The 24,755-nt window shown below is 42.6% G+C and overlaps 1 protein-coding gene across 7 annotated transcripts; it reads left to right on the top strand.

Annotated features, from left to right (window-relative positions):
• Positions 1–614: 614 nt before the first annotated feature.
• On the top strand, positions 615–24,165 carry Znf445 (zinc finger protein 445). 7 transcript variants are annotated; one of them, XM_076575517.1, is made up of 7 exons: positions 615–739; positions 12,113–12,693; positions 15,582–15,750; positions 16,246–16,304; positions 16,551–16,677; positions 17,765–17,875; positions 18,640–24,165. In XM_076575517.1, the coding sequence occupies exons 2-7, from the start codon at positions 12,271–12,273 to the stop codon at positions 20,847–20,849; spliced, it is 3,099 nt and encodes a 1,032-aa protein (XP_076431632.1). In that variant the 5' UTR covers positions 615–739; positions 12,113–12,270; the 3' UTR covers positions 20,850–24,165. The 7 variants fall into 7 exon arrangements, with proteins under 7 accessions (XP_076431632.1, XP_076431633.1, XP_076431630.1 ...); XM_076575518.1 differs by having other exon boundaries at positions 697–832; positions 18,643–24,165; XM_076575515.1 differs by having other exon boundaries at positions 697–832.
• Positions 24,166–24,755: the final 590 nt, after the last annotated feature.

The following is a 24,755-nucleotide window of genomic DNA, read 5'->3' as shown; positions in this document are numbered from 1 at the left end:
ACAAAGGACACCTGCGAGCTGGCCATCAGGAACCCGTGATTGGGTTTCCACAAGGCACATAAGAAGGGAGAGATGAAGAACCAAGGTCCCTCCATCTTGTAAGCTTCTCCATTTTGCAACAGGCCTTAGGTTTTGAGTTCTCGGTATATCAGGAACGGCCACCTGGCCATCTGGTAGCAACTGATTAACCACAGAATGCCCCAACCCAGAGACAGCTCAGGAAAAGGGTTTAACAAATAACTGGGGTTAAACTGGACTTGAGATATCAGTGGAATTCTAGAAAGTCCCTAAGCACCTGTACTGAACCTCCCCACCCCCAAATGTGGTAACCTTGAGGTGCACGCTCAGGAAGGGGCACCTCCTCTAGCCTCTGCTGCATCTGTGGTGTGCTTGACGAGGTTCCTGCCTTGGCTTGAATTGCTCCAATAAACCTTGCTTTTGCATTTCAGTGAGTTCGTGTCTCTGGTGGTCTTTTGGGAGTCTCAAGACTTGGGAACAACAATACTTTACCCTTTTACTCAATACACAGGAATAAAAAAAACTGAGTTTTTTTCTTCCTTTGAGGCCACACCCACTCTTCCCAAAAATGCCCTTCTCTCTAGATCGAGGGCGGGGCATGGAATGCAAGCCCGCAGCCTAGCCAGACTAGTGAATTGAGCCTTCAAGGGAGCCATGCCCGATTTGGGTGGAGAGCAACTGAGATGGCATTCCTCCGGGTTTCCTAGAGAGTCCCTACAAGGTATACTTCCGCTGTTCTAGAGAGGCCACGGCGAAGTGGGTCCAGCGGGCAGCACCGCCGTCCGGGAGTAACGGGGAGGTTTCATGTCAGTTGGTGAGTGGCCCGTAGCGCGGTGGGCGAACGTTCGGCAGGGCTCCGTTTGGGGTGTCCTGAGCCCGGGCGATGCCGCGGCCCAGGTGGGCTCCCCGGACTCGGAGGCCGTTTGGAGCAGTGCTGCCCAGCAGCCTCGGTTTCTCGGAGACCTGCAAGTCCGGTGTCCGCCATTATGCCGCTCGGCGCCCTGCGGGCTGGACCGAAAGGCAGCACGTCGGTCCGCGGCTAACCGTGCGCCCTGGTTTGCTGTCACCTTAAAAGCAACAACGCCTCGTCCTACGGTTGTGATGTAGAGTGAGACAAAATGCCCGGAAAAGCTTGGTCTGGTGGCTCAGGCCTGAAATCCCCGTTTCTGAGGGAGCTGAGACAGGAAGCCCGGGAGTCTGGGTAATTTAATGAGTCTTTCTCTCCAAATTAAAGTAAAAAAGATAGGAATGTTTTATGAGCCGAAAGGACGCGTTTGAAATTAAGCTTTGTTCGCACTTGAAAACTTAAAAGTGCCCACAGTCCCAACCCCAAATTTTCTTTGGCTTCTGATACCCAGGAAGCATTAGTTTATGAGCATTTTGTGATGTCAGGGTTGCTTGAGAGTAAAATGATAAGAAAGATGGAAATGAACTGGCGGGGAAGCCCATTTCGCTTTAGCTGACTCCATTTTGTGAGGTTCACTCAACTGCTCCAGGAATCAGCTAAACTTTGGGAACCGTTGAAACTTGTGCCGCTGGTTCTGCCCCTGGAGTGCCGCAGCTGAGGTTTGTGGCTTTATAAGCCCTAAGCTGCCTCTCCTGGGTGGGGAATCTCACTCATACACCACCCACTGGCCTGGACCCTGATAATGTGGACCAGACTAGCCTTGAACTCATAGAAATCCACCTGATTTTGCTTCCTGAGTGCTGGGACTAAAGGTGTGTGCCACCACACCCGGCCCTACGTCTTATTGAGTGAGTGAGTGTGTGTATACAAGTGGCAGTGACCATGTGGGGATCAGAGAACAGCTTGTGGGTGTCTCTTGCTGTGGTGTCAGTTCCTGCGGTCCAACTAAGACTGGACAGTAAACTTTACCTGGTGGGCCATCCTACAGGCCCTTCCTGCTTTATTTTCCTGTGTAGTACCAGTCACTACCAAGCATAGCCATACCATTAAGACCTTGATAAAAACTGTTTAAATTTAATGTGTAAGTGTTTTGTCTGCATGTGTGTCTCACACCACGTGTGTGCCTGGTGCCTGTGGAAGTTGAAGAGGGTGTCAGACCTCTTAGGACTGTAGTTACAGTTATGGGCTCCCAGGTGGGTGCAGAGAATTGAACTAGTGTCCTCTGGAAGGAATGGCCAGTGATCTTAACTGTGGAGCCATCTCTCCAGCGCCCAAGGTCTTGACTTTTTTGAAGTGTTTTGTTATTTCCAATTTTAGAATGTTCTTGTGTCTGATGTTTTCTTGTGCTCAGGTAATGTTGATGTGTCCTTGTTACTGGCATTTGTCAAATTTCACCAGTTTAAAATTCCTGTGTTTAACTTTGTAATCTGTATGTCTTGTGGGGAAAGAATTTTGAATTCTGCATTCAAGTATTGTTTCTTGTTAATTCACTTCCTGGCTGGGCCATGGTGGTGCACGCCTTTAATCCCAGCACTTCGGAGGCAGAGGTAGGTGAATCTCTGTGAGTTCAAGGCCAGCCTAGTCTACAGAGTTAGTTCTAGAACAGCCAGGGCTACACAGAGAAACCCTGTCTCCAAACAAACAAAAAACACCAGAAAAAAAACAAAAACCCATTCACTTACTAGTTAGCATCTTGCTTGTATTAATGATGCTGTGTTTCTTTCATTTTTCTTTTACTTATTGGCATGCTTTGTGAGGAAGATTGCTCTCTCTCCTTTGTTTGTTGGGTTTTTTTTTTTTCCATTTTTCTTTTTCTTTTTTCTTTTTTCTTTTTTTTTTTGAGTAAAACCAAAATTTATTATAAGCCACAGTCGCGCCAGGGACCTCCATGCTATATCTATAGCCTCCATGGTTCTGTGGGTTGTAGTCTGATTGTTCTTTATTTTATATCTAGAATCCACCAATGAGTGAGTACATACCATATTTGTCTTTCTGGGTTTGGGTTACCTCACTCAGGATGATTTTTTCTAATTCCATCCATTTGCTTGCAAATTTTATGCTTTCACTGTTTTTCTCTGCTGAGTAGTACTCCATTGTGTATATGTACCACATTTTTTTCATCCATTCTTCAGTTGATGGGCATCTAGGTTGTTTCCAGGTTCTGGCTATTACAAATAGTGCTGCTATGAACATAGTTGAGCATGTATCTTTATGGTATGAATCAGCATTCCTTGGGTATATGCCCAGGAGTGGTATGGCTGGTTCTTGAGGTAGTTCGATTCCTAATTTACTGAGGAACTGCCATACTGATTTCCACAGTGGTTGTACAAGCTTGCATTCCCACCAACAGTGGAGGAGTGTTCCCTTTGCTCCACATCCTCTCCAACATTGACTGTCATTGGTGTTTTTGATCGTAGCCATTCTGACAGGTGTAAGGTGGTATCTCATTTACATTTCTCTGATGATTAAGGATGTTGAGCATTTCTTTAAATATCTTTCAGCCATTTGTGATTCTTGTTTTGTGAATTCTTTGTTTAGCTCTTTAGCCCATTTTTAAATTGGATTTTTTAGTATTTTGATGTCTAGTTTCTTGAGTTCTTTATATACTGTGGAGATCAATCCTCTGTCAGATGTGGGGTTGGTGAAGATCTTTTCTCATTCTGTTGGGTGTCTTTTTGGCTTATTGACCATGTCTTTTGCCCTGCAAAAGCTTCTCAATTTCGAGAGGTCCCATTTATTAATGGTTGTGCTCAGGGTCTGTGCTGTTGGTGTTATATTTAGGAAATGGTCTCCGGTGCCAATGCGTTCAAGAGTACTTCCTACTTTTCTTTTCTATTAAGTTTAGTGTAACTGGATTTATGTTGAGGTCCTTGATCCACTTGGACTTGAGTTTTGTGCATGGTGACAGATAATGGATCTATTTGTAATCTTTCACATATTGACATCCAGTTATGCCAGCACCATTTGTTGAAGATACTTCCTTTTTTCCATTGTATAGTTTTGGCTTCTTTGTCAAAAACCAGGTGTTCATATGTGCATGGATTAATGTCAGGGTCTTCAATTCCATTCCATTGGTCTGTATGTCAGTTTTTATACCAGTACCAAGCTGTTTTTATTACTGTAGCTCTAGAGTAGTGTTTGAGGTCAGGGATGGTGATGCCTCCAAAGGTTGCTTTATCGTATAGGATTCTTTTAGCTATCCTGGGTCTTTTGTTTTTCCATATGAAGTTGAGTATTTTTCTTTCCAAGTCTGTGAAGAATTGTGTTGGGATTTTGATGGGGATTGCGTTGAATTTGTAGATTGCTTTTGGTAAGATTGCCATTTTCACTATGTTAATCCTTCCTATCCATGAGCATGGGAGATCCTTCCATTTTCTGATATCTTCTTCAATTTCTTTATAGATTTAAAGTTCTTATCCAAAAGGTCCTTCACTTTTTTAGTTAGTGTTATCCCAAGGTATTTTATATTATTTGTGGCTATTGTAAAGGGTGATGTTTCTCTGACTTCTTTCTCAGCCCTTTTATCATTTGTGTATAGGAGGGCTACTGATTTTTTTGAGTTGATCCTGTATCCTGCCACTTTACTGAAGGAGTTTATCAGCTGTAGGAGTTCCCTGGTAGAGTTTTTGGGGTCACTTATGTATACTATCATATCATCTAAGGTATTCCTTTGATCTCCTTTTATTGTCTTACTGCTCTAGCTAGAACTTCTAGTACTATATTGAATAAATATGGGGAGAGTGGACAGCCTTGTCTTGTTCCTGAATTTAGTGGTAGTGCTTTGAGTTTCTCTTCGTTTAATTTGATGATTGCTGTTGGCTTGCTATAAATTGCCTTTATTATGTTTAGGAATGTTCCTTGTATTTCTGATCTTTCTAAGACCTTTATCATGAAGGGGTGTTGGATTTTGTCAAAGGCTTTTTCAGCATCTAATGAGATGATCATGTGGTTTTTTTCTTTCAGTTTGTTTATATGGTGTATTACATTGATAGATTTTCATATGTTGAACCATCCTTGCATCCCTGGGATGAATCCTACTTGGTCGTGATGTATAATTTTTTTGATGTATTCTTGGATTCGGTTTACCAAGATTTTGTTGAGTATTTTTGCATCAATGTTCATGAGGGAGATTGGTTTGTAGTTCTCTTTCTTTGTTGCATCTTTGTGTGGTTTGAGTATCAGGGTAATTGTAGCCTCATAGAAAGAGTTTGGTAGTGTTCCTTCTGTTTCTATTTTGTGGAACACTTTGAAGAGTATTGGTATTAGTTCTTTGAAAGTCTGGTAGAATTCTGCACTGAAACCATCTGGTCCTGGGCTTTTTTTGGTTGGGAGACTTTGGATGACTATTGGTCTATTTAAATGGTTTATCTGGTCTTGATTTAATTTTGGTATGTGGTATTTGTCCAGAAAATTGTCCATTTCTAACTGGTTTTCCATTTTTGTGGAGTACAGGTTTTTGAAGTATGATCTGATGATTCTCTGGATTTCCTCGTTGTCTGTAGTTATGTGTCCCTTTTCATTTCTGATTTTGTTAATTTGGGTGCTCTCTCTTTGCCTTTTGGTTAATTTGGCTAGGGGTTTGTCTATCTTGTTGATTTTTTTCAAAGAACCAACTCTTTGTTTCACTAATTTTTTTGTATTGTTCTTTTGTTTTCTATTTCGTTGATTTCAGCCCTCAATTTGATTATTTCCTGGCATCTATTTCTCCTGGGTGAGTTTGTTTCTTTTTGTTCTAGAGCTTTCAGTTGTGCTGTTAATTCATTGGTATGGGATTGCTCCATCTTCTTTATGTGTGCATTTAGAGCTATGAATTTTCCTCTTAGCACTGCTTTCATAGTGTCCCATAAGTTTGGGTATGTTGTACTTTCATTTTCATTGAATTCTAGGAAATCTTTAATTTCTTTATTTCTTCCTTGACCTATTGATGTTTCAGGTGGGCATTATTCAGTTTCCATGAATTTGTAGGCTTTCTATAATTTTTGTTGTTGTTGAGGTCTAACTTTAAGGCTTGGTGGTCCGATAAGATACAGGAGGTTATTCCAATTTTTTTGTATCTTTCGAGATTTGTTTTGTGGCCAAGCATGTGGTCAGTTTTTGAGAAGGTTCCATGGGGTGCTGAGAAGAAGGTATATTCTTTTGTGTTAGGATAAAATGTTCTGTAGATATCTATTAAGTCCATTTGAGTCATAACATCTGGTAGGTCCTTTATTTCTTTGTTAAGTTTCAGTCTGGTAGATCTGTCTTTTGGTGAGAGTGGTGTGTTAAAATCTCCCACTACTAATGTGTGGGGTTTGATGTGCGTTTTAAACTTTAGTAGTGTTTCTTTTATGAATGTGGGTGCTTTTGTATTTGGAGCATAAATGTTTAGAATCGAGACTTCATCTTGGTGGATTTTTCTTGTGATAAATGTGTAATGTCCATCCTGGTCTCTTTTGATGGATTTTAGTTTGAAGTCTATTTTATTAGATATTAGGATAGCTACACCAGCTTGTTTCTTAGGTCCATTTGCTTGGAAAGCCTTTTCCCAGCCCTTTACTTGGAGGTAGTGTCTGTCTTTGAAGTTAAGGTGTGTTTCTTGTATGCAGCAGATGGATGGGTCCTGTTTTCTTATCCATTCTGTTAGCCTGTGTCTTTTTATAGGTGAGTTGAGACCATTGATATTGATGGATATTAATGACCAGTGAATGTTAATACCTGTTACTTTTTGTGGTTGTGTTATGTTGTCCTTCTTTGGTGTATGTTGGTGTGGGATTATCTATTGCCTGAGTTTTCATGGATGTGTTTAGCTTCTTTGGGTTGGATTTTTCCCTTCTAGTGCTTTCTGTAGGGCTGGGTTTGTGGACAGGTATTGATTGAATCTGGTTTTATCATGGAATATTTTGTTTATTCCGCCTATGGTGATTGAGAGTTTTGCTGGGTATAATAGTCTGGGTTGGCATCCGTGGTCTCTTAGTGTCTGCATAACATTTGTCCAGGACCTTCTAGCTTTCATAGTCTCTATTGAGAAGTCTGGTGTTATTCTGATGGGTTTGCCTTTATATGTTACTTGGTCTTTTTCCCTTGCGGCTCTTAATATTTTTTCTTTGTTCTGTGTGTTTAGTGTTTTGATTATTATGTGGTGAGAGGACTTTTTTTTTTTTGGATCCAGCCTATTTGGTGTTCTGTAAGCTTCTTGTATCTTCATAGGTATTTCTTTCTTTAGGTTAGGAAAGTTTTCTTCTATGATTTTGTTAAATATATTTTCTGTGCCTTTGAGTTGGTATTCTTCTCCTTCTTCTATCCCTATTATTCTTAGGTGGTGTTTTCATGGTGTCCCAAATTTCTTGGACGTTTTGTGTTACAACTTTTTTGTCTTTAGTGTTTTCTTTGACTGACGAATCTATTTTCTCTATTGTGTCTTCAGTGTCAGAGATTCTCTGTTCCATTTCTTGTATTCGGTTGGTTATGCTTGTTTCTGTAGTTCCTGTTCGTTTTAATAAGGATTTCTATTTCCAGCATTCCCTCAGCATGTATTTTCTTTAGCATTTCGAATTCATTTTTCAGATCTTGGAATGTTTCTTTCATCTGTTTAATTGCTTTTTCTTGGCTTTCTTTGATTTCTTCCAATTTTTTGTTCGATTTTTTTTCTTCCATTTCTTTAAGGGAATTTTTTATTTCCTCTTTAATGGAGTTTTTCATTTCCTCTTTAAGGGAATTTGTTATTTCCTCTTTAACGGAATTTTTTATTTCCTCTTTAAGGGAATTTTTTTATTTCTTCTTTAAAGGCCTCTATCATCTACTTAAAGTAATTTTTAGGATTGATTTCTTCTGTTTCTTCTCTCTTGGTATGTTCAGGTATTGCAGGTGTAGAATCATTAGGTTCTGGTATTGCCATATAGGTCTTTATGTTGTTGCCTGTATTTTTGCACTGGCGTCTACTCATCTCTTCCTCTGCTCGGTGCAGGCGGTGTCTGTGTCTGAAAGTGCCTTTCTTGTTGTAATTTTTAGTCTGGGTTCACTAGGAGTTCTTGGTTCAATTGGTGATGTTGGGCTGTTTCTTTGGGAGCATCTGATCTCAGTCGGTGAAGTATATACTTATGATTCTGGTGATCGGGTTCGGTGGCTGGGCGGCGCCTTCTGTGTTCTCAGGTCACATTTTGCTCATTCGTCAACTCCTCACCTGATCTTGTTTCCTCAGACTTCAAACTGTAGGGATCTGAATCCTCTCCTGGATGGATTTCAACTGAGCAGGGTAGTCTCACCAACACCTCCAAGTTGTTGGGTTTCACAGGATCAGCAGCTGGGCCCTGGGTTGGCCTCAGACATGGTGTTCAGATCCATTCTGGTTCCGTCCCACAGAGATAGCTTCTTCCCCGGGTGTTGGGATTAAAGGTGTCCCTGTTCCAAGTTCTTGATTAAGAGCTTGTTTTCACTAACTCTTCAGAGGGTAATAGCTCAGTTTCTGGTCTTTATTGCAACTGTGTTTTGGCCGCCACCCGCTGGGCCAGCCTGCCTCTGCCAGGCGCTGGCGGGCCTCTGCAGTCTGCTGCTGCCGTGTCTGTCTGCCTCTGCCGGCAGCCGCTGCGCCTGTCTGCCTCTGCAGTCCGCCGCCGCTGCCATGCCTGTCTGCCTCTCCATTTTTCTTTATTAAGAAATTTTCTACTCACTCCACATACCACCCACAGATCCCACCTGTTTGTTGTTTTTGAGACAGAGTCTCACATATCCCTGGCTGGCCTGGAACTTGCTTTATTGTCACAGCTCACCTCCAGGTCACAAAGATCTGCCTGCCTCTCTCTGTCTCCTAAATGATGGGACTAAAGGCATACCACAATGCTGACTTGACTGTCCTTGCTTTTAAAAATTTGATCAGTTTATATCAGTGTGTACTTCTGACCCCACTTCTTTTTGTTTTGTTTTGTTTTGAGACAGGGTCTTATGTAGTCAGCCCAAGCTGGCCTTGAATTCCTTATCTTCCTGCCTCTACTTCCCAAGTGCTGGGATAGTAGACATTCATTATCATGCCTGGCCTGTATAAATTATATTTTGTTTTAAAATTTAATTTAGTTTGTGTGTATGTGCATGATGTGTTTTTTGGGTGTGGATTCAGTTCTCCACACCTTTATTGCCCCGGCCAGTGGGGTCTCAACAGGGACGACCCACCTGCAGGAGAGAATGAAAGGGACAGGAGACACGAAGGAAGACAGCAAGACAGGGTTCTGATCAAGCTGCAGATTTTATTCTCCTCAGCAAGGCTTATGTAGCATGGGAGAGGGAGGGGGCAGGAAGGAGGGAGGAGGTACAGGACAGGCAGGACGTGCAGCTAAGGAGGGGCATGCAGCTGAGGGGGGGGGCATGCAGCTGAGGGGGGACGTGTAGCTGAAGGGGGACGTGCAGATTGTGAAGCTGCAGGATGTTGTGCTAGGTGATAAGGTCACTGGTCAGGGCCCATGTTCTGTTGCTATGCTACCTGACTGTGGGATGTTCTTTATCTTTGGGGGCATCTGGTTAGGGCCTGTGGCTTGTTCTCTGGCCTAGCTAGTACTTTTCCATGGTTCATGTTTGGTCCCTGACACTTTATGTAGGTTTTGGGGATTACTGGCTGAGCTACCTGCCCCTGCCTTGCTCAAGTATATATTTTGTCTTTTGCTTATTTCTGGTATTGCAGAACACTTGTATTTTCTTTTGAAAGACCCCCAGGGGAGATCTTCCTTCAGGAGAGACCCCAAACCCAAGGAACACACCGAAACCACAGATCAGATGCAAACAGCAAGAGGGTTTATTCAGATACACAGGTACCTGGGGCGAAGTCTCTCGGAGGACTTGCGCGCCTTCCTAGGGCAAGGGGAACTTTTTATAGGATCCCAGGGGCAGAGGCGCGGTTACAGAAGCGAAAAGCATAGTTACAGGGTTCCTATTGGTTGTTTTAAAGAAGGCCAGGGTGAACTTGGGGACGTATTTTTAATTCTCGGAAATTTGATGTGTGTGGCTGACTTGGCCTTGCCTAGGATACAGTGGGCGTTTTTCCAGCCCAGCTGCTTATTCCTCAAGGCCGGGGGGCCAGCCATAAATATCCTGATTTGACTCAATGGTTTTTCTCCCAAGGCCGGTGGCCGACCATAGTTATCTCTCTCTCAAGGCCGGGTGGCTTGCCAGTTATCTCTCTCAAGGCCGGGTGGCTGGCCACAGCTGTGAACTCCTGTTTTTCTGGTTCTTGCCTTTCAGAATGGCGTTTCTTAGGCTAAGTTATTGGGACGGGGGGTGGGGGGGCATTTCATTGGCCCAACGCCCCATGTCCTCATAATGGAGTGGGGGTCTTTCACTTTGTCCAGCATGACATCAATCACTTCTTCACAGAGCCCTGATTTCCTTTTTATTAGAGAATGGTATTTAGAAACCAAGTTTTGGATACTCTGGGTATGGTGATCATCATCATCTTATTCTAGCTTTATTTGTGTGTGTCTGAATGAGTGTGTGCAGATATGTATTTGTGGTTATGTATTCTTACATGTATATATAGAGCCCAGAAGAACAGCCATCCCTTAGAGCTGGAGTTAATAGGCATTTTGCATGACTCCTGGCTTGCTAGGTAGGTGCTGGGATCAGAACTTCAGTTTTCATATTTCATAGCAAATGCTCTTGACTGCTGAGGCATTTCTTCAGTCCCATATAATCCTACTGCTTCACTGTTACATCAATGTCAATCTTATTTAAAGAATTTTAAACATGTAACTAAAGCAGTCCATGAAAGCTCTACCTCCTACAGTTTTTACCTTCCGGTAGTAGCATTATAGGCTGGGACCAAGCCTTCAATATATAGGCCTGTGGAGGCCATTCATAATCCAAACTGTACATTTGGGAAGCTGAGGCAGGAGAATCATGATTTTGAAGCCAGTTAAAGCATATAGCAAAATGCCGTCTCACAAATAGGAAGAAGGGAGAAAGTAAAGACCCAAACTATAGTATGTGAGTTCTCCAACTCTTTTTGCCCCCCTTAGGACTTTTTGTTTGTTTGGCTGTTGGTCTGTTGAATTTCCATATATACTTTTCCTTAATCTATGTGTTTGTTTTCCACATTGGTTTACTTCCTGAAGCTATCTGTAGTTATAAATCTTTTTTTTTTTTTTTAAATATATTTTATGTGGCTGGTGGCAGTGGTGGCCCACGCCTTTAATCCTAGCATTCTCTGTGAGTTCAAGGCCAGCCTGGTCTACAAAGTGAGTTCCAGGAGGGTGCAAAGCTACACAGAGAAACCCTTCTTCAACCCCGCCCCCCCCCAAAAAAAAAAAGAAATGTATTTTATGTGCATTGGTGTGAAGGCGTCAGATCCCCTGGAACTGGAGTTACAGATAGTTGTGAGCTGCCATGTGGGTGCTGGGAATTGAACCCTGGTCCTCTGGAAAAGCAGCCAGTGCTCTTAACTCCTGAGCCATCTCTCCAGCCCCCAGTTATAAATCTTGATATTAAGTAGACTGAGCTGCCAAGATGACTTAGTATGTAAAGGCACATGAGCTTGGTCCTTGAAACCCATATGGTTGAAGGAGAGACTGGACTCCTGTACGTTGTCCTCCAGCCTCTGCATGAATGCTGTGACACATAAGCCCCCAGACACATGAAGTAAAAATGTAATTAATTCAGGTGTGCCTCTTTCTTCTACTTTAGTTTCCAAAGTAATTTTTAGCCAATTTAATCCCTTTGCCTTTCAATATAAATTGTAGTATAATCATCACAGATCTCTTCTCCTGCCAAACATCTTTTCTCTTTTTCTCCCAGTGGTTCTGGCGATTAATTCCAGGGATGTGTACATGCTAGACAATTGCTCTACTACTGAGTCACATCCTCACATTTTCTCCCTTTTATCTTCCTGAGATTTTGATAGGAATTGAACTAAATATCAGTGTGAGAATTGATAGCTTTTCTTGCCATGCCTCCCAGTACATGAATGTAGGTATAGTGTGTCTACTTATTTAGATGTTCTTTGACCTTTTTTACCAGCCACTGATGTTTTCTAGCCCTATGTATATCTTCACTGTATTCAGGGATACTTTATTAGCTTACTACCCTAGGTCTCAGTCTGTGTGAGTACTCATGCACATATGTCTTCTCACACATGTGAGAAGTGATCACTCACAAGTGATTCCCCACCATAGGACCTAGCTTTATCATGTGTGATAGACATCATTTTCTAATCTACTTTCTTCTGAACAGGAATGTTGGTTATTTCGGTCTCTTACGTGACTTCTATTGACCTAGCAAATGACATTGTGCACTGCAGTGCTGAGAAGATACTCCCAAGGATACAGCAGTGATTCAGTGAAAGCAACAGACTTGTTTTGTGTTTATCTGGGCAATCCTGGACAAGAGTGATGCCTCCAGGCAGGTGTTATGCTGCCCACTCAGCTCAGGCTTCAAGGGAACACGGGCACCTTCGTACAGTAAAGAAGGAAGAGGATGATGATGACTATACTTCAGTGCAGACTGCCAGGCCACAGACACTTAACCGCCCTGGCCAGGAACTATTCCGTCAGCTCTTTCGGCAGCTTCGCTACCATGAGTCTTCTGGGCCCCTAGAAACTCTGAGCCGGCTCCAGGAGCTCTGCCGCTGGTGGATGAGGCCAGATGTTCTTTCCAAAGCACAGATGTTGGAGCTGCTGGTGTTGGAACAGTTCCTGAGCATCTTGCCTGGAGAGCTCCGGACATGGGTGCAGCTCCATTGCCCTGAGAGTGGTGCGGAGGTTGTGGCCCTGCTAGAAGAGCTGCAGAAGGATCATGATGGAACACTACTGAGGGTAGGTGATACGCATAAGTTCTGCCTGCCTTTTTTTTAGATGAGAAATGTGAGCTTGAGAAATGTAGGGAAAACTCCCCTTGTTAATTGTCTTGCTACCTGAGCATTTGAGAACTGGACTCTTGATCATGTACTCTTTAGCAAGGTACTCTTTCCACTTTACACAGGAAGATCACCTCTAGAATAGGATCAGCAAGTATTAATGAATCATAAAATTACCCTATGGGTACAGTGTTTTATATTCTAGAAAGTCCAGCTCTACTTTTAGATCTTAGTTAGGGTTTCTATTGCTGTGAAGAGACACCATGACCACAGCAACTTTTCTAAAGAAGACATTTAATTGGAGCTGACTTACAATTTCAGAAGTTTAGTCCATTATCATGGCCATGATGGTGTGCAGGCAGACATGATGTTGCAAAAGAAGCTGAGAGGTCTACATCTGGATCCACAGGCAGCAGGAAGTGACCATGACACACTTCCTCCAACAAGGCCACACCCCCTAATCCACTCCCTATGGGCCTATGGGGGCCATTTTTATTCAAACCATCACAACATATAATCTGATTTGGTTTAAGACTAACCATAGGGGCAGAGAGGGGAACTGAAAGGAGTCAGGAATCGTGAAATCTGGAAGAACACAACAGAACAGTGTTCATGTACCATATTTACTTTTCAGAGGTTTTTGGGGACCTATGGGTGTGGGTTGGCCCAAGGGCCAGCCTCAGTTTTAACACTCTATCCTACAGCCTATTCTTAGACATATTGTTGTCGACTCCCACCAGGGAAGATCACAGTCTGTAATCAATTGAAAGTCTTTGTTTCAGCTGGCTGGTGACTACATCTGGGTATTTGGGACCAAAGTGTAATACTGAGCCTTTTTCAGGGTTTATATTTAAGCATGAAAACCACACCCTGGCTAGAAAATTCCAAGGTTTTCTTTTTGCAGCTGTAAGCTAAGCAGATAGTTACAAGAGCCAAAATATGTGACTAGCAAAAATGGCAAAGTCACACTGATTTTTGCAAAGAGCCTGGCTAGTCACTATTCTATTGCTGTGAAGAAATACCATGACCAAGGCAGCTCTTATAAAATAAAGTGTTTAATTGGGGACTTGATTACAGTTTCAGGGGTTTAGTACATTACGGTGGCATGGCAGCATGCAGGCAAGTGCTTCAGAGCTACATCCTGATCCATAGGTAGAGAGAGACTGGGCCTGGTGTGGGCTTCTGAAACCTCAAAGCCACCCCCAGTGCCACACTTCCTCCAACAAGGCCACACTTCCTAACCCTTTTAATCCTTTCAAATAATGCCACTCCTTGGTGACTAAGCTTTTAAGTATATGAACCTATATCCTTCAATCCTTCAGTTGTTTTTCTTCCTGGAATTTTTTTTTTTTTTTTTTTGGTACTGGCACTTAGTAAGACAAATTTCATCTGAGATACCAATTGGAGTCACCATAGTTGACCTTTCAGGACCTCAGTTTATTGAGAAAGAAATGTAGAAATTATCTAATCATGAGGATTTGTTCATTATCTGTTTGAATGCTTTATAATGCTCCTGGTCTTAATTCCTAGTGCAGAGAAGCAGAACTGAGCCAGTCCCAGGCCTGTCGGCAAAGTGGTGCTGGGTTGCTCTCTACATCCTTCTTATTCCTTTTGTACACAGGAAACTGGTTCTTCCCCTTTTTGAGTTTTTTTGTTTGTTTGTTTGGTTTTGAGACAGGGTCTCTACATATACCTGGCTGTTGTGGAATTTCATAGACTAGGCTGGCATTGAACTCACTGAGTTCTGCCTGCCTCTGCCTCTTGAGTGCTGAGCTTAAAGGTGTGTGCCACCACATCTAACATCTTTTGAGTTTTTTCAAAAAGTATTTATTTTTTAGGCTTTCAAATTTTATTTAAGCCTACATGCATAATTTATGCATTGAAAATTATATTTCTGGTTTGTCTCAATTTATTACAAAAATTAAATCAAGTAACATTTGATCATAGCCTACCATTGGTAAATCATGTAATAAATCAACATAAGTAATGCTTATTAAAACAAAACATTTGTGTCTTTTTATAAATCTGAAAGTGCATTTGTCATTTTTATCAAAAGCAATAGGATGTTCAGAGGGGCCTGATGATAATTTATAAAATTTACAAGAGTATGGCTTGGTCGTGATTAGCTCATTTAGGGCTAGATGTAAGGTTTTAGTCCTTGTCATATATTCAGTGGCCTCAGTCTAAGGCTTGTTCACATCAGTGTAGAAAAAGTGTCAGCTGTTGTGCCAGGAAGACTCCTCTAAGTTCATTAACTGGAGCCTTCTGTACTTATTTCTACGTTAAGGAAAGCCTTGTCTCAGAGATAGAGCTGCTTGAAGTCCAAGGGCAAAGCCCTCCTTCCTGTTCTCTGCGTAGATGAGCAGAGGAGCTTTTCTTTGTGGTTTCCTGGCTGACCCTTAAAATTAATGTTGTCTCTCTAATGATGATAACTGTTTGTTTGTCAGGTTTACAGTTTGAAAGCTAGCCCTCTCTGAGGTCATTGTACATTTTAATATACTTGTCTGGATATCTACTGTAAAACCATTGTTCATTTTATTCCCTTTCATTTCTCATCTTTAGGCCAGGGGTCAAGTAGGGAGTAATGGGAAGGTTTCACTGTGGCATGTGAGGATTTCTGTTACTAACTTGCCAAGTGCATTCTTATGTTAAGTGGGAACTCTCCCTGGTACAGAGAGGCCAAGGGGTGAAAGGTTTCTCTATTGTCTTTCTCTTTGGGTCTCTTCTGCCAGGAAATGATTGAGGAGCCTTGTGGCCAATACCTGTACAGATTGGCCATGTGACTGTTTTCTGAGTTTGCATTCTGATACCTATTGAAATGTTCTTATAACATTTTCTTCTTGCCAGGACCCATGCCTTGCTCAGAACCCAGATGTACATTGGATAGGCACTAGACCTCTGCAGTCTGCACAGATATGGTCCCCAACTTCACGTCTCAGGAACAGTTCTGCTCTAGAGGACCATTTGGAGCCTCCATGTGGAATAGGAGTTTATAACTTCCTGGCTGGGCAAGATGGTACTCACTGCATAGACCCTAGCTTTGTGTTTCTTTCTTTTTTTAATTTATTTATATTTTATGTGTGAGTGCTCTGCATGTATAGCTGTGTGCTGGAAGAAGGCATCAGATCTTATTATAGATGATTGTGAGCCACCATGTGGTTGCTGGGAATTGAATTCAGGATCTCTGGAAGAACAGCCAGTGTTCTTAACCACTGAGCCGTCTATCCAGACCTCCTGTATTTCTTATACTGTTGTTTTGTTACCATCTATCTTTTGTCAAGAATCTTTTGTCACCTAGCATCTTGAACGCTTCTCTGATTCATGTCTGGTTGGCTTCTTCTATTGCCCCTCCACTTTCCCTTTCCAGTCCCCAACAGACACTGAGGACATGTCTGTGCATCTTGAATAGCAGTCTGCCTGCTTGTGGGTCCAGGAGTCCTCTAGGATTGAGGAGAGTGGGCTTCTGGGATGTCTAGAGCTAGACAGCTCTCATGGCTCGTTTCTTCTTCAGATTCTCCCACTGTCTCGGTGCCTGCCCATTTCCAGATAGAAGAGGACACAGGATACCAGGTAACAACCAGCAAGCCTTTGGTAATCCAGCTCTGGACGAGCCAGCTGTGGGTTTTTCTTGGTGTCTCAAGCATTGTTGCCTGTGGGCAGTTTAGTTTTCTTCATCCTGAGTTGTCATTTGACTTCATACTCAGAGACCAGAGCTTTCTGCTGGGTGATGGTCTCACCTTTGCCAGCTTTATCCACTATTAACTAACTCCGTCAGGCCCATGATCAGCTCTAAGTCAATAGTTTTTATTTTTTCAGGAAGCTTTGACTTTCCAGGATGTGAAGGTGACCTTCTCTCAGGAAGAGTGGGGATGTTTGGACTCGGCTCAGCGCAATCTTTATCGGGATGTTATGCTGGAGAATTATGGGAACGTGGTTTCTGTCGGTAAGTCTTTAGTATCCCTAGCAACCAACACTTTTGCCTTTTTTTTTTTTTTTTTTTTTAATTAAGAAAAAAAAATTGCTGGGCATTGGTGGCGCACGTCTTTAACCCCAGCACTGGAGAGGCAGAGGCAGGCAGATCTCTGTAAGTTCAAGGACAGCCTGGTCTACAGAGTGAGATCCAGGACAGGCAACAAAACTACACAGAGAAACCCTGTCTCAAAAAATGGAAAAAAAAAAAAAAAACCCAACTCATTTGTATGCATGGATGTGTATGCTTGTATGTGCTTGCCTGCCACTTTATCATTAAACTGTCTCTCTTGAATAATAGAGATGGTAATGTCTGTCATGTGGGGTTATTGAAAAGACTGAGGCTGTTTCAAGTTCCAAGTTGATTTAGGCATTCAAACATGGTTAACTGATGTAGCCAGTTGAGTAGTTGTATGCCTCTTCTCTCTGAAGAATAATAATTGTTGTTGTTGTTGTTAGATTTGTTTATTTTTATTTTATGTGTATGGGTGTTTTGTCTGCATGTAAGTCTGTGCACCACCTGCACGTAGTGCTCATGGAAGTCAGAAGAGGATATCAAATCCCTTGGAACTGGAGTTAGAGATGGTTATTAGCCACCATGTGGATGCTGGGAATTGAACCAGATCCTTTGGAGGAGCTCTTTAACTGATGGGGCATCTTTCCAGTCTTGCCTCTAGAGAATCCTTTTCTCAGCCTCTCATCTCTTTGCTTAGGGCAGCAGTTCTCAACCTGTGGGTCGTGACACCTTTGGCAAACCTCTGTCTTCAAAGATGTTTATATCATGATTCATAATGGCAGCAAAATTACAGTTATGAAGTAGCAATGAAAACAATGTTATGGTTGAAGGCCACCACAGCATGAGGAACTGTATTAAAGGGTCACATCATTAGGGAGGTTGAGAACCACTGGCTTATAGCTATCAGAAATGATTGGCCATGCATCCTGCTCTAGCTTCTTCCATTTGTCTTCCTGGCCTTCCCTCTTCTCTACCAGGACTTTAGGTTCTAGAGAATAGTTCTGTGTGGCCTGTCTTCCTTCCCATCCCATTCCCTTTTCTGCAGTGGGGTCATCTCCCAAACCTGCCCTGATATCCTGGCTGGAAGCAAGGAAGCCATCGACCGTGAATATCTGCAAAGTTCAGCCTAAGAGGGATTCAGGTACTGCCCCTGAAGGTGAGTTCTATAAAATCTATCATGTCCTACCCATCTTAAATTTACTCTTTTCTTTGGTATGCTTAAATACATCACTAGGGACATATTCCATTATTTGCTAGGAGCTCCTAAGGGGTACTAGGACCCTGGGCCTCTTTCCTCCTGCTTGACCTATTGTAGGTCATTTCTTTCCAGCCTTGTCCCTTCCCTAGCATCTCAGTATCAGTTCTTGCTCATCACAGGGCTTCCCTGTTCTCTTTTCCACTCAGTTATGATGTTCCTTATTCCTGTCTGCACTAACTTCATTACTTTACCACCCCATCCTATTCTTAGGAGCAACCATCCTATTCTGGTTCTTCACTGTTTGATTCTTCTTTCTATGAGGAGCTTGATATCCAGTTCTTTTGGTCAGGCCTTTCTTGGGGCCCCACATCTTGGCTTTTGGGGACTTTTGTGCAGTGGTCCTGTGCCATGATTTCTCTACTTCCTTGTTGTTAATAATCTTCCTTAGCTCTTTTTATTGCCCTGCTGGATTTGATTTCTTTGTCCTCTGCCTGCTATATCTGGCCTTCCTCTTCCCTTACCTGTTATTTGAGATACTTTTCATGGTTTTTTCTTAATCTTGACTCTTTCATAAAAAGGTAATGGCAGTCAGGCAAGATGCTTGCTACCAAGAATCTTATTTTGTAGCTTCTTATTGCCTTCTCCAGTTCCAAGTATGGGGGGAAAAATACATTTTCTTGTGTGTGTATGTGTTTTTTTTTTTTTTTTTCTTTTCTCACCAGCAGGTAAGCCCCAAATTAAGTCAAGCAAATTCATCTTGAAACAGGACCCTTCAGAATACACAGAAACCTTTGCAGTGCCATCAGTGTGTCCTGAGACAAGTGTTTCTGAGGGAACAGGACTCAAAGAAACTTTTGAACAAAAGAGCAGGCTACCGAAGCCCTGTGGAAGCCCCATACAAGTGAAAGAGGTGAAGGAAGGAACTGACATTAGTAACAGGACAGGAAAAGAATCTGAAGTATTGGGAAGCAGTAATATTCTTGATATAAAACATGTTAAGTGTGTGAGTGTTTCTAAGAAAAAGCGATTCTTTAAGCATGGCCGTGACAGATACTTCAGAGAAAGATCACACCATTATAATAAGAAATATGGGGAAGGGCTCAGAGACACAGTTGAGGGATGTGGTGTATATCAGAGTATTCACAATGGACTAAAAGAGAGTGAAAAGGACACATGTGGGAAGGACTTCATCCTTAGCTCTCATCACCAACGGGAACAGAGTGTTCATACAGTAAGAGTGTACAGGTGCCATGATTGTGGGAAGACCTTTGGTAAAAGCTCCCATCTTGAATATCATCAGAGATGCCATTTTGAAGAGAAACTGTTTCAATGTAGGGTATGTAAGAAAGCCTTCAAGTGGCGTTCAAACTGTGTGCGACATGAGAAAATTCACACTGGAGTGAAACCTTATAAATGCAGCTCTTGTGAGAAAGCTTTCTATCGTCTGTCAGCCTACCGTCTGCACCAGGAAACCCACACTAAAAAGAAATGTGAATCCATCCAGTACAAAGAAGCTCTCACCTGCACCTTGGATCTCAATCATCATTTGACAGACGAGAGTGAGGAGAAACACTTGGACTGCAGCCAATGTGGGAAATCCTTCTGCTGTAAGTCCTATGTTCTTCAACACCAAAGGATTCACACACAGGAGAAACCTTACAAATGTACCAGATGTAGGAAAACCTTTCGGTGGAGGTCAAACTTTTCTCGTCATATGAGACTGCACCAGACACGAGAGTTCTGTAAACAAGAGAAATGTCGAGAAGACTTCAAGCAGAATTGCAGTCAGTCTCAGGTTATCTCTACTGTGGAGAAAAATTTTTCGTGTCAGCATTGTGGGAAAACTTTTACTCAAAACGAATCACTCATTGAGCACCAGAGGATTCACACAGGGGAGAAACCATACCAATGTAGTGAGTGTGGGAAAACATTTACCTATAGGTCAGCTTATATTATTCATCTGAAGCATCACAGTATTAAAAGAAAACCTGAAAGTGGGCTATCTGTTAGTCAGGATACAATGTTTCACAGTATTAGAAGCAAACCTGAAAGTGGTCTACCTGTTAGTCAGGATACAATGATTCACATTCCTCAGAGCAGTCATAAAACAGAAGAGCCTCACAAATGTAAATACTGTGGCAGAACGTTCCGCATTCGCTCATTCCTTCTCATTCATCAGAGAGTTCACACTAGAGAGAAACCCTATAAATGCAGGGAGTGTGGAAAAGCCTTCCGATGGAGTTCCAATCTCTCCCGACATGAGAGGCAACACTCTTTTGAGTATCCTGAAAGTAAAGAGACTTCAAATCTAGAGTCAAAAATTCTCACTGATCAGAAGCCCTTTTGGTGTCAAGAATGTGGGAAAACCTTTACACGTAAAAGAAGCCTTTTAGACCATAAGGGAATACACAGTGGAGAGAGACGCTTTAAGTGCAACTTGTGTGAAAAATCTTTTGATAGAAACTATCGTCTTGTTAATCATCAGAGGATACATGCTATAGAGAGACCTTTTCAAACTCAGTGGCATGGTAAAGATTTTGTTGGGATACGTGTCCGTTCTGTTGACCAGAGAAAACACAGCAGAACACTGCATTTGGAACGTAGCTTGCACTCAGATAATCCAGGCTTATCTTCTCGTCGGGATGCAAGGTTAAATAGTCAGGAATTAAAACTGAGTAGAAAGAAGCCCCATAAAGAGTGTGAGAATCCTTCTGATAAGAGCTCCAGGTTCATTGCATTCCAGAATGTATCCACTAAGACAGGCTGCCACAAATGTAGTATTTGTGGGAAAACATTTAGCAAGCATTCACAACTCATTAGCCACAGAAGATTTCACACCAGAGAGAGGCCCTTCAAATGCAAAGTGTGTGGGAAGACCTTCAGGTGGTCTTCCAATTTAGCTCGGCATGTGAAAAACCATGTTAGAGATTAGCCTGGGGTCTCTGACAGGGGTGTGTGTGTGTGTGTGTGTGTGTGTGTGTGTGTGTGTGTGTGTGTTTAATAGTTCCTGGTTACATTCCTAGAGAACTTGTTGTTAGACACTGGGGAAAACCTTTGCAAAGACTTAGTCCTTTCTGTTCTTGGTGTGGAATCTTGAGGATTTAAAAGCTCAGGGACTCCTCAGTCTACCTGCTGAAAAGTGGTGCTGGAGAACAATGTTCTGGGGGGCCTTATGGAGGTCCTGGTCCCTAGGTGTAGCCCAGGACTGACAGCCAGGTCTCCTTGGATAACTCTTGCTGTCTGTTATTAGAAAGTGTGTCTCTGTGGCTTTAGTAAGGTGGTCTGCTGGGAAGGGGCCATTTAGATCCTCAGTTCCTCTTTAGGTTTGGCTTGTTTCAGTCAGTGGCTGTTCTGTTGACTTTCAAAGCAATGGCACAAAGAACTTGTAGTCTCCTGGGGAGCTCTGCAGGCTGGGGCTTCAGTTCCCAGTTGGTTTTCTGGTTATTAGCTATGGTCCCAAAGTGGTCTCAGTGGCAAGTGAAAAGGACAGGGTGCTGGGCTCCATTTCTTGATCTAGACAGGCAGCATTAGTCATTTCTAGATATAAGCACACCCTTCACATGCCAGTGACCAGAACTTTGGATCCCTGTCTTCCTTAAATGAGTTAGGTCATATTCTGGATGGTGATATGTGTTGAGGACAAAGTAAACCAGAGAAGAATGGCAGGGAACCTGGTTTGGATGTGGGTTGTAATTTTAAATGGGCTGGCCTGAAGTACTGCTAAAAGTGAAAGCTAACTAGGGCCAGGTATTGGGAGGCAGTGGCATCTCTACGAGTTCCAGGATAGCCAGAGCTAAGTAGAGAAACCTTACCTCAGAAAAACAAACAAAACCCTAATTGACTAAAAAGCTTAAGGGAGTTGGGTTGTAGGGTAAGCCATGTTGATCTATGGGGAGAGAACTCAAGGTGGAGGAAGTAGGATCTTGTCTGGTGATTTTAGGGGTTAGTATAGAGGCCCTTGGGTGGAGTGTAGTGAGCCATCCTAAGAGTGGACTGAAGTTGCGTCCTGGGTCCAGTCTTATAGAGGTGATGTTTACACATTAGTTGTCATGTCTCTGGTATATCCCTCTGTTCATAGTCTGGATTATCCTGGGACCTTGTCCTTGAGTCCCCACTGCTCCCATCTCTTGTGAGGCCCATACCATAACTGCTAGTGTCACCTGGGTTTACCAGCTAGTTTGTCACTGCTGCCTGACCAGCTACATGGGAAAGCTGAGCTTGGGTACTTACGTGGATAGAGATTTTGCAAAACAAACACCATTGCTTCTCTAAGCTGGAAAAATGACTCTGCACTTAAGTGCTTCTGTTGCCCTTGCCTGGGTTCAGTTCCCAGCACCACATGGCAGATCACAACCACCAGGGGATCCCATGCCCTGCCCTGACTTCTGCATGCACCAGACATGCAGGTGGCTCTCAGACATACATGCAAGCAAACTACTCATAAGTAAGAAAGACAGTCAAAATACAGTATGAGTTTTTTAAAATCTTTATTTCAAAATTGCCTCTAAAGATACCTAGTTCTTGCCAAGTCAGGGGTGGAGCTTTAAGTGAGCCTTGATTAGACAAGTTGGGGATACTTTTTAAAACAGGCCTTTTAAAACAGTCAAGTATTGGATGAAAGTCATTCAGAAGTACACAGCTGCTGGGTAGGAGCCCAGCTGTGGATGGTTTTAAGTATAGAGTGCTGGATGACAGCTTCTGATTGTCTTGGCAACTATGTCTGATCTTGAACTTGGAGTGGAAAGCACAGGCTTTTTGAGCATGGCCTTTCCACCGCCTGAGGAACTGAAGTTGTGGGTGGGGATAGACAGATGGGCTGAGACCATCATGGAGGAGTAGGTGTCAGGTGGCCTCTTCTTGTTCACCTGGTCAGTGTAGTCAGTCCCATCCTAACTGAAGACTGTCAGACCAGTGTGCAGAGAAGAAGGGCTATCGTAGCAATCCCTTAGGAAAGTTAGTTTTGAAATGTGAAGTGGGTGGAACAACTGGGGTTGGGACTCCTTTATAAATGGAAGTTAAGACAGATTGCCCGGCCAGGCAACTTGAAAAGTTTTATGAAATTGTAAGTTTATCCAGTGGGGCCCTGCCCCGGCCAGCAGGACTTCAACAGGAACTCGACCACCCTAAGACGGAATGATAAGGACAGGAGACACAAAGGAAGACACCAAGACAGGATTCTGATCAAGGTGCAACTTTATTTTTCTCCAAGAGGGTTGATATAGTTCTTGCAGGGTGAGGGGTGCAGGAAGCCATTGTCTGCGTGAAGCAAGCTAACGCAGCTGCAGGATGTTCGCGTAGGATGTTTATGCAGGATGTTGACCCAGGATGTTGACCGGGTGAAAAGGCTAAGGGCTGTAACTCAATGCCCTGTCGCTAGGCAACCTGACCCGCAAGATGTTCTAGTTCCCTGTCTTAATGGGGGAGGGGGGCTGTATTTTTCCATTAAGCTCTAGATTCTAAGGGTCTGTATTTTTCCATTAGCTAGAGGTTCTGTCCTTGTCCCTGACAGGTCCCTTCTAGGATTAATGTGAAGAACAATGAACTCACTGCAGCAGTTTTTAGATAGTGGGACTGCAGGATCCTGTTTGCCATCAGCAGAACAGATGGTACAGGAGAATATGAAACTCAGTGTGGGAGTACACACCTGTAATCCTAATGTGGGATGTTCATGCAAGAGGACCAAAAGTTCAAAGCCACCTGAGGATAAAGAACAAGACCCTGTCTCAAAACAGAACAAAAACAGTGACTATAGAAGAGTTACATCCTCCAACTCAACTCAGAAAACTACACTAAATTTGCAGAAGCTGTATATAATATACTGTTTATATGAAGTTGAAGCTTATTGAAAGTGGGGTTTTGGTTTCATTATTTCTTTAAGTGGGATGGAGTACTAACCTCATAGGGCGGTGGTGGGGCAGTATTGAAATGCATGTTTAACGTTGAGACTAGTGTCTGTCATGTAAACATTCCTGATGTATAATAGAGTTAATGTTTTGCACAATTTTCTGTGGATTCAAAAAACATGAAATAAGAGTGTAAACTTATGAACAGAATCATGTGTGCTAACCATTGCTCCATTGCCTTTGGGTATGAGGTGCTGGTGAAGTCAGAATGAATACATGGGGCTTCCCTTGTTTTTCTAGAAATTGATATAAATACACCCTAAAATTATGATTAACAGGATAATGTTGTGGGTACTTTTGACTGTTAAAATATATTAAAATAAAGAACCTAAGCATGGCCTCTGATACCTGGATTGTTATACAGATTATTTTTTTTTTAAGATTTATTTATTTATTATGTATACAGAAGAGGGCGCCAGATCTCATTACAGATGGTTGTGAGCTACCATGTGGTTGCTGGGAATTGAACTCAGGACCTCTGGAAGAGCAGTCGGTGCTCTTAACCACTGAGCCATCTCTCCAGCCCGTTATACAGATTATTATACAGAAGTTCCATCTCTGCTACTCGTAGTGCTGCTAATTATATGGTCTAACTTTCTTTCTTTCTTTTTTTTTTTGTAGTCTGATTGTTCCTAACTTTCTTTTATGAGATAGGGTCTAAGTATAGCTCTGGCTGTCCTGGAACTCACTATGTAGACCAGGCTGGCTTCAAACTCAGGGATCTGCCTGCCTCTGCCTCCAGAGTCCTGGGATTAAAAAGGCATGTACCACCACAGCTGGCCCACCTCATCTCTTAAATTCCCAACATTCTTACCTGCTAAAATTGGAGCAACACAAAATGGCTGTTGGTTGCAGAACAGTTAAGAACTGCAATGTGATGTGCTGGTTTGAAGAAAACCAGGGTGTTCTGTCTCAGTACCATCTCTAAATTATGA

Source organism: Peromyscus maniculatus, chromosome 7 (genome assembly GCF_049852395.1).
Source record: "Peromyscus maniculatus bairdii isolate BWxNUB_F1_BW_parent chromosome 7, HU_Pman_BW_mat_3.1, whole genome shotgun sequence".
In the NCBI taxonomy this organism is placed as follows: domain Eukaryota; kingdom Metazoa; phylum Chordata; class Mammalia; order Rodentia; family Cricetidae; genus Peromyscus; species Peromyscus maniculatus.
Note: the sequence above shows the minus strand (reverse complement) of the source record. Positions and strands in the feature narration are given on the sequence as shown.

Excerpts from the sequence above, each read along its gene's own strand:
- Znf445 (XM_076575517.1), top strand. The coding sequence starts at position 12,271 with ATGCCTCCAGGCAGGTGTTATGCTGCCCACTCAGCTCAGGCTTCAAGG. Across the intron at positions 15,751-16,245 it reads CTTCCTGGCTGGGCAAGATG|ATTCTCCCACTGTCTCGGTG; the intron begins GTACTCACTGCA and ends TTTCTTCTTCAG. Across the intron at positions 16,305-16,550 it reads AAGAGGACACAGGATACCAG|GAAGCTTTGACTTTCCAGGA; the intron begins GTAACAACCAGC and ends TTATTTTTTCAG.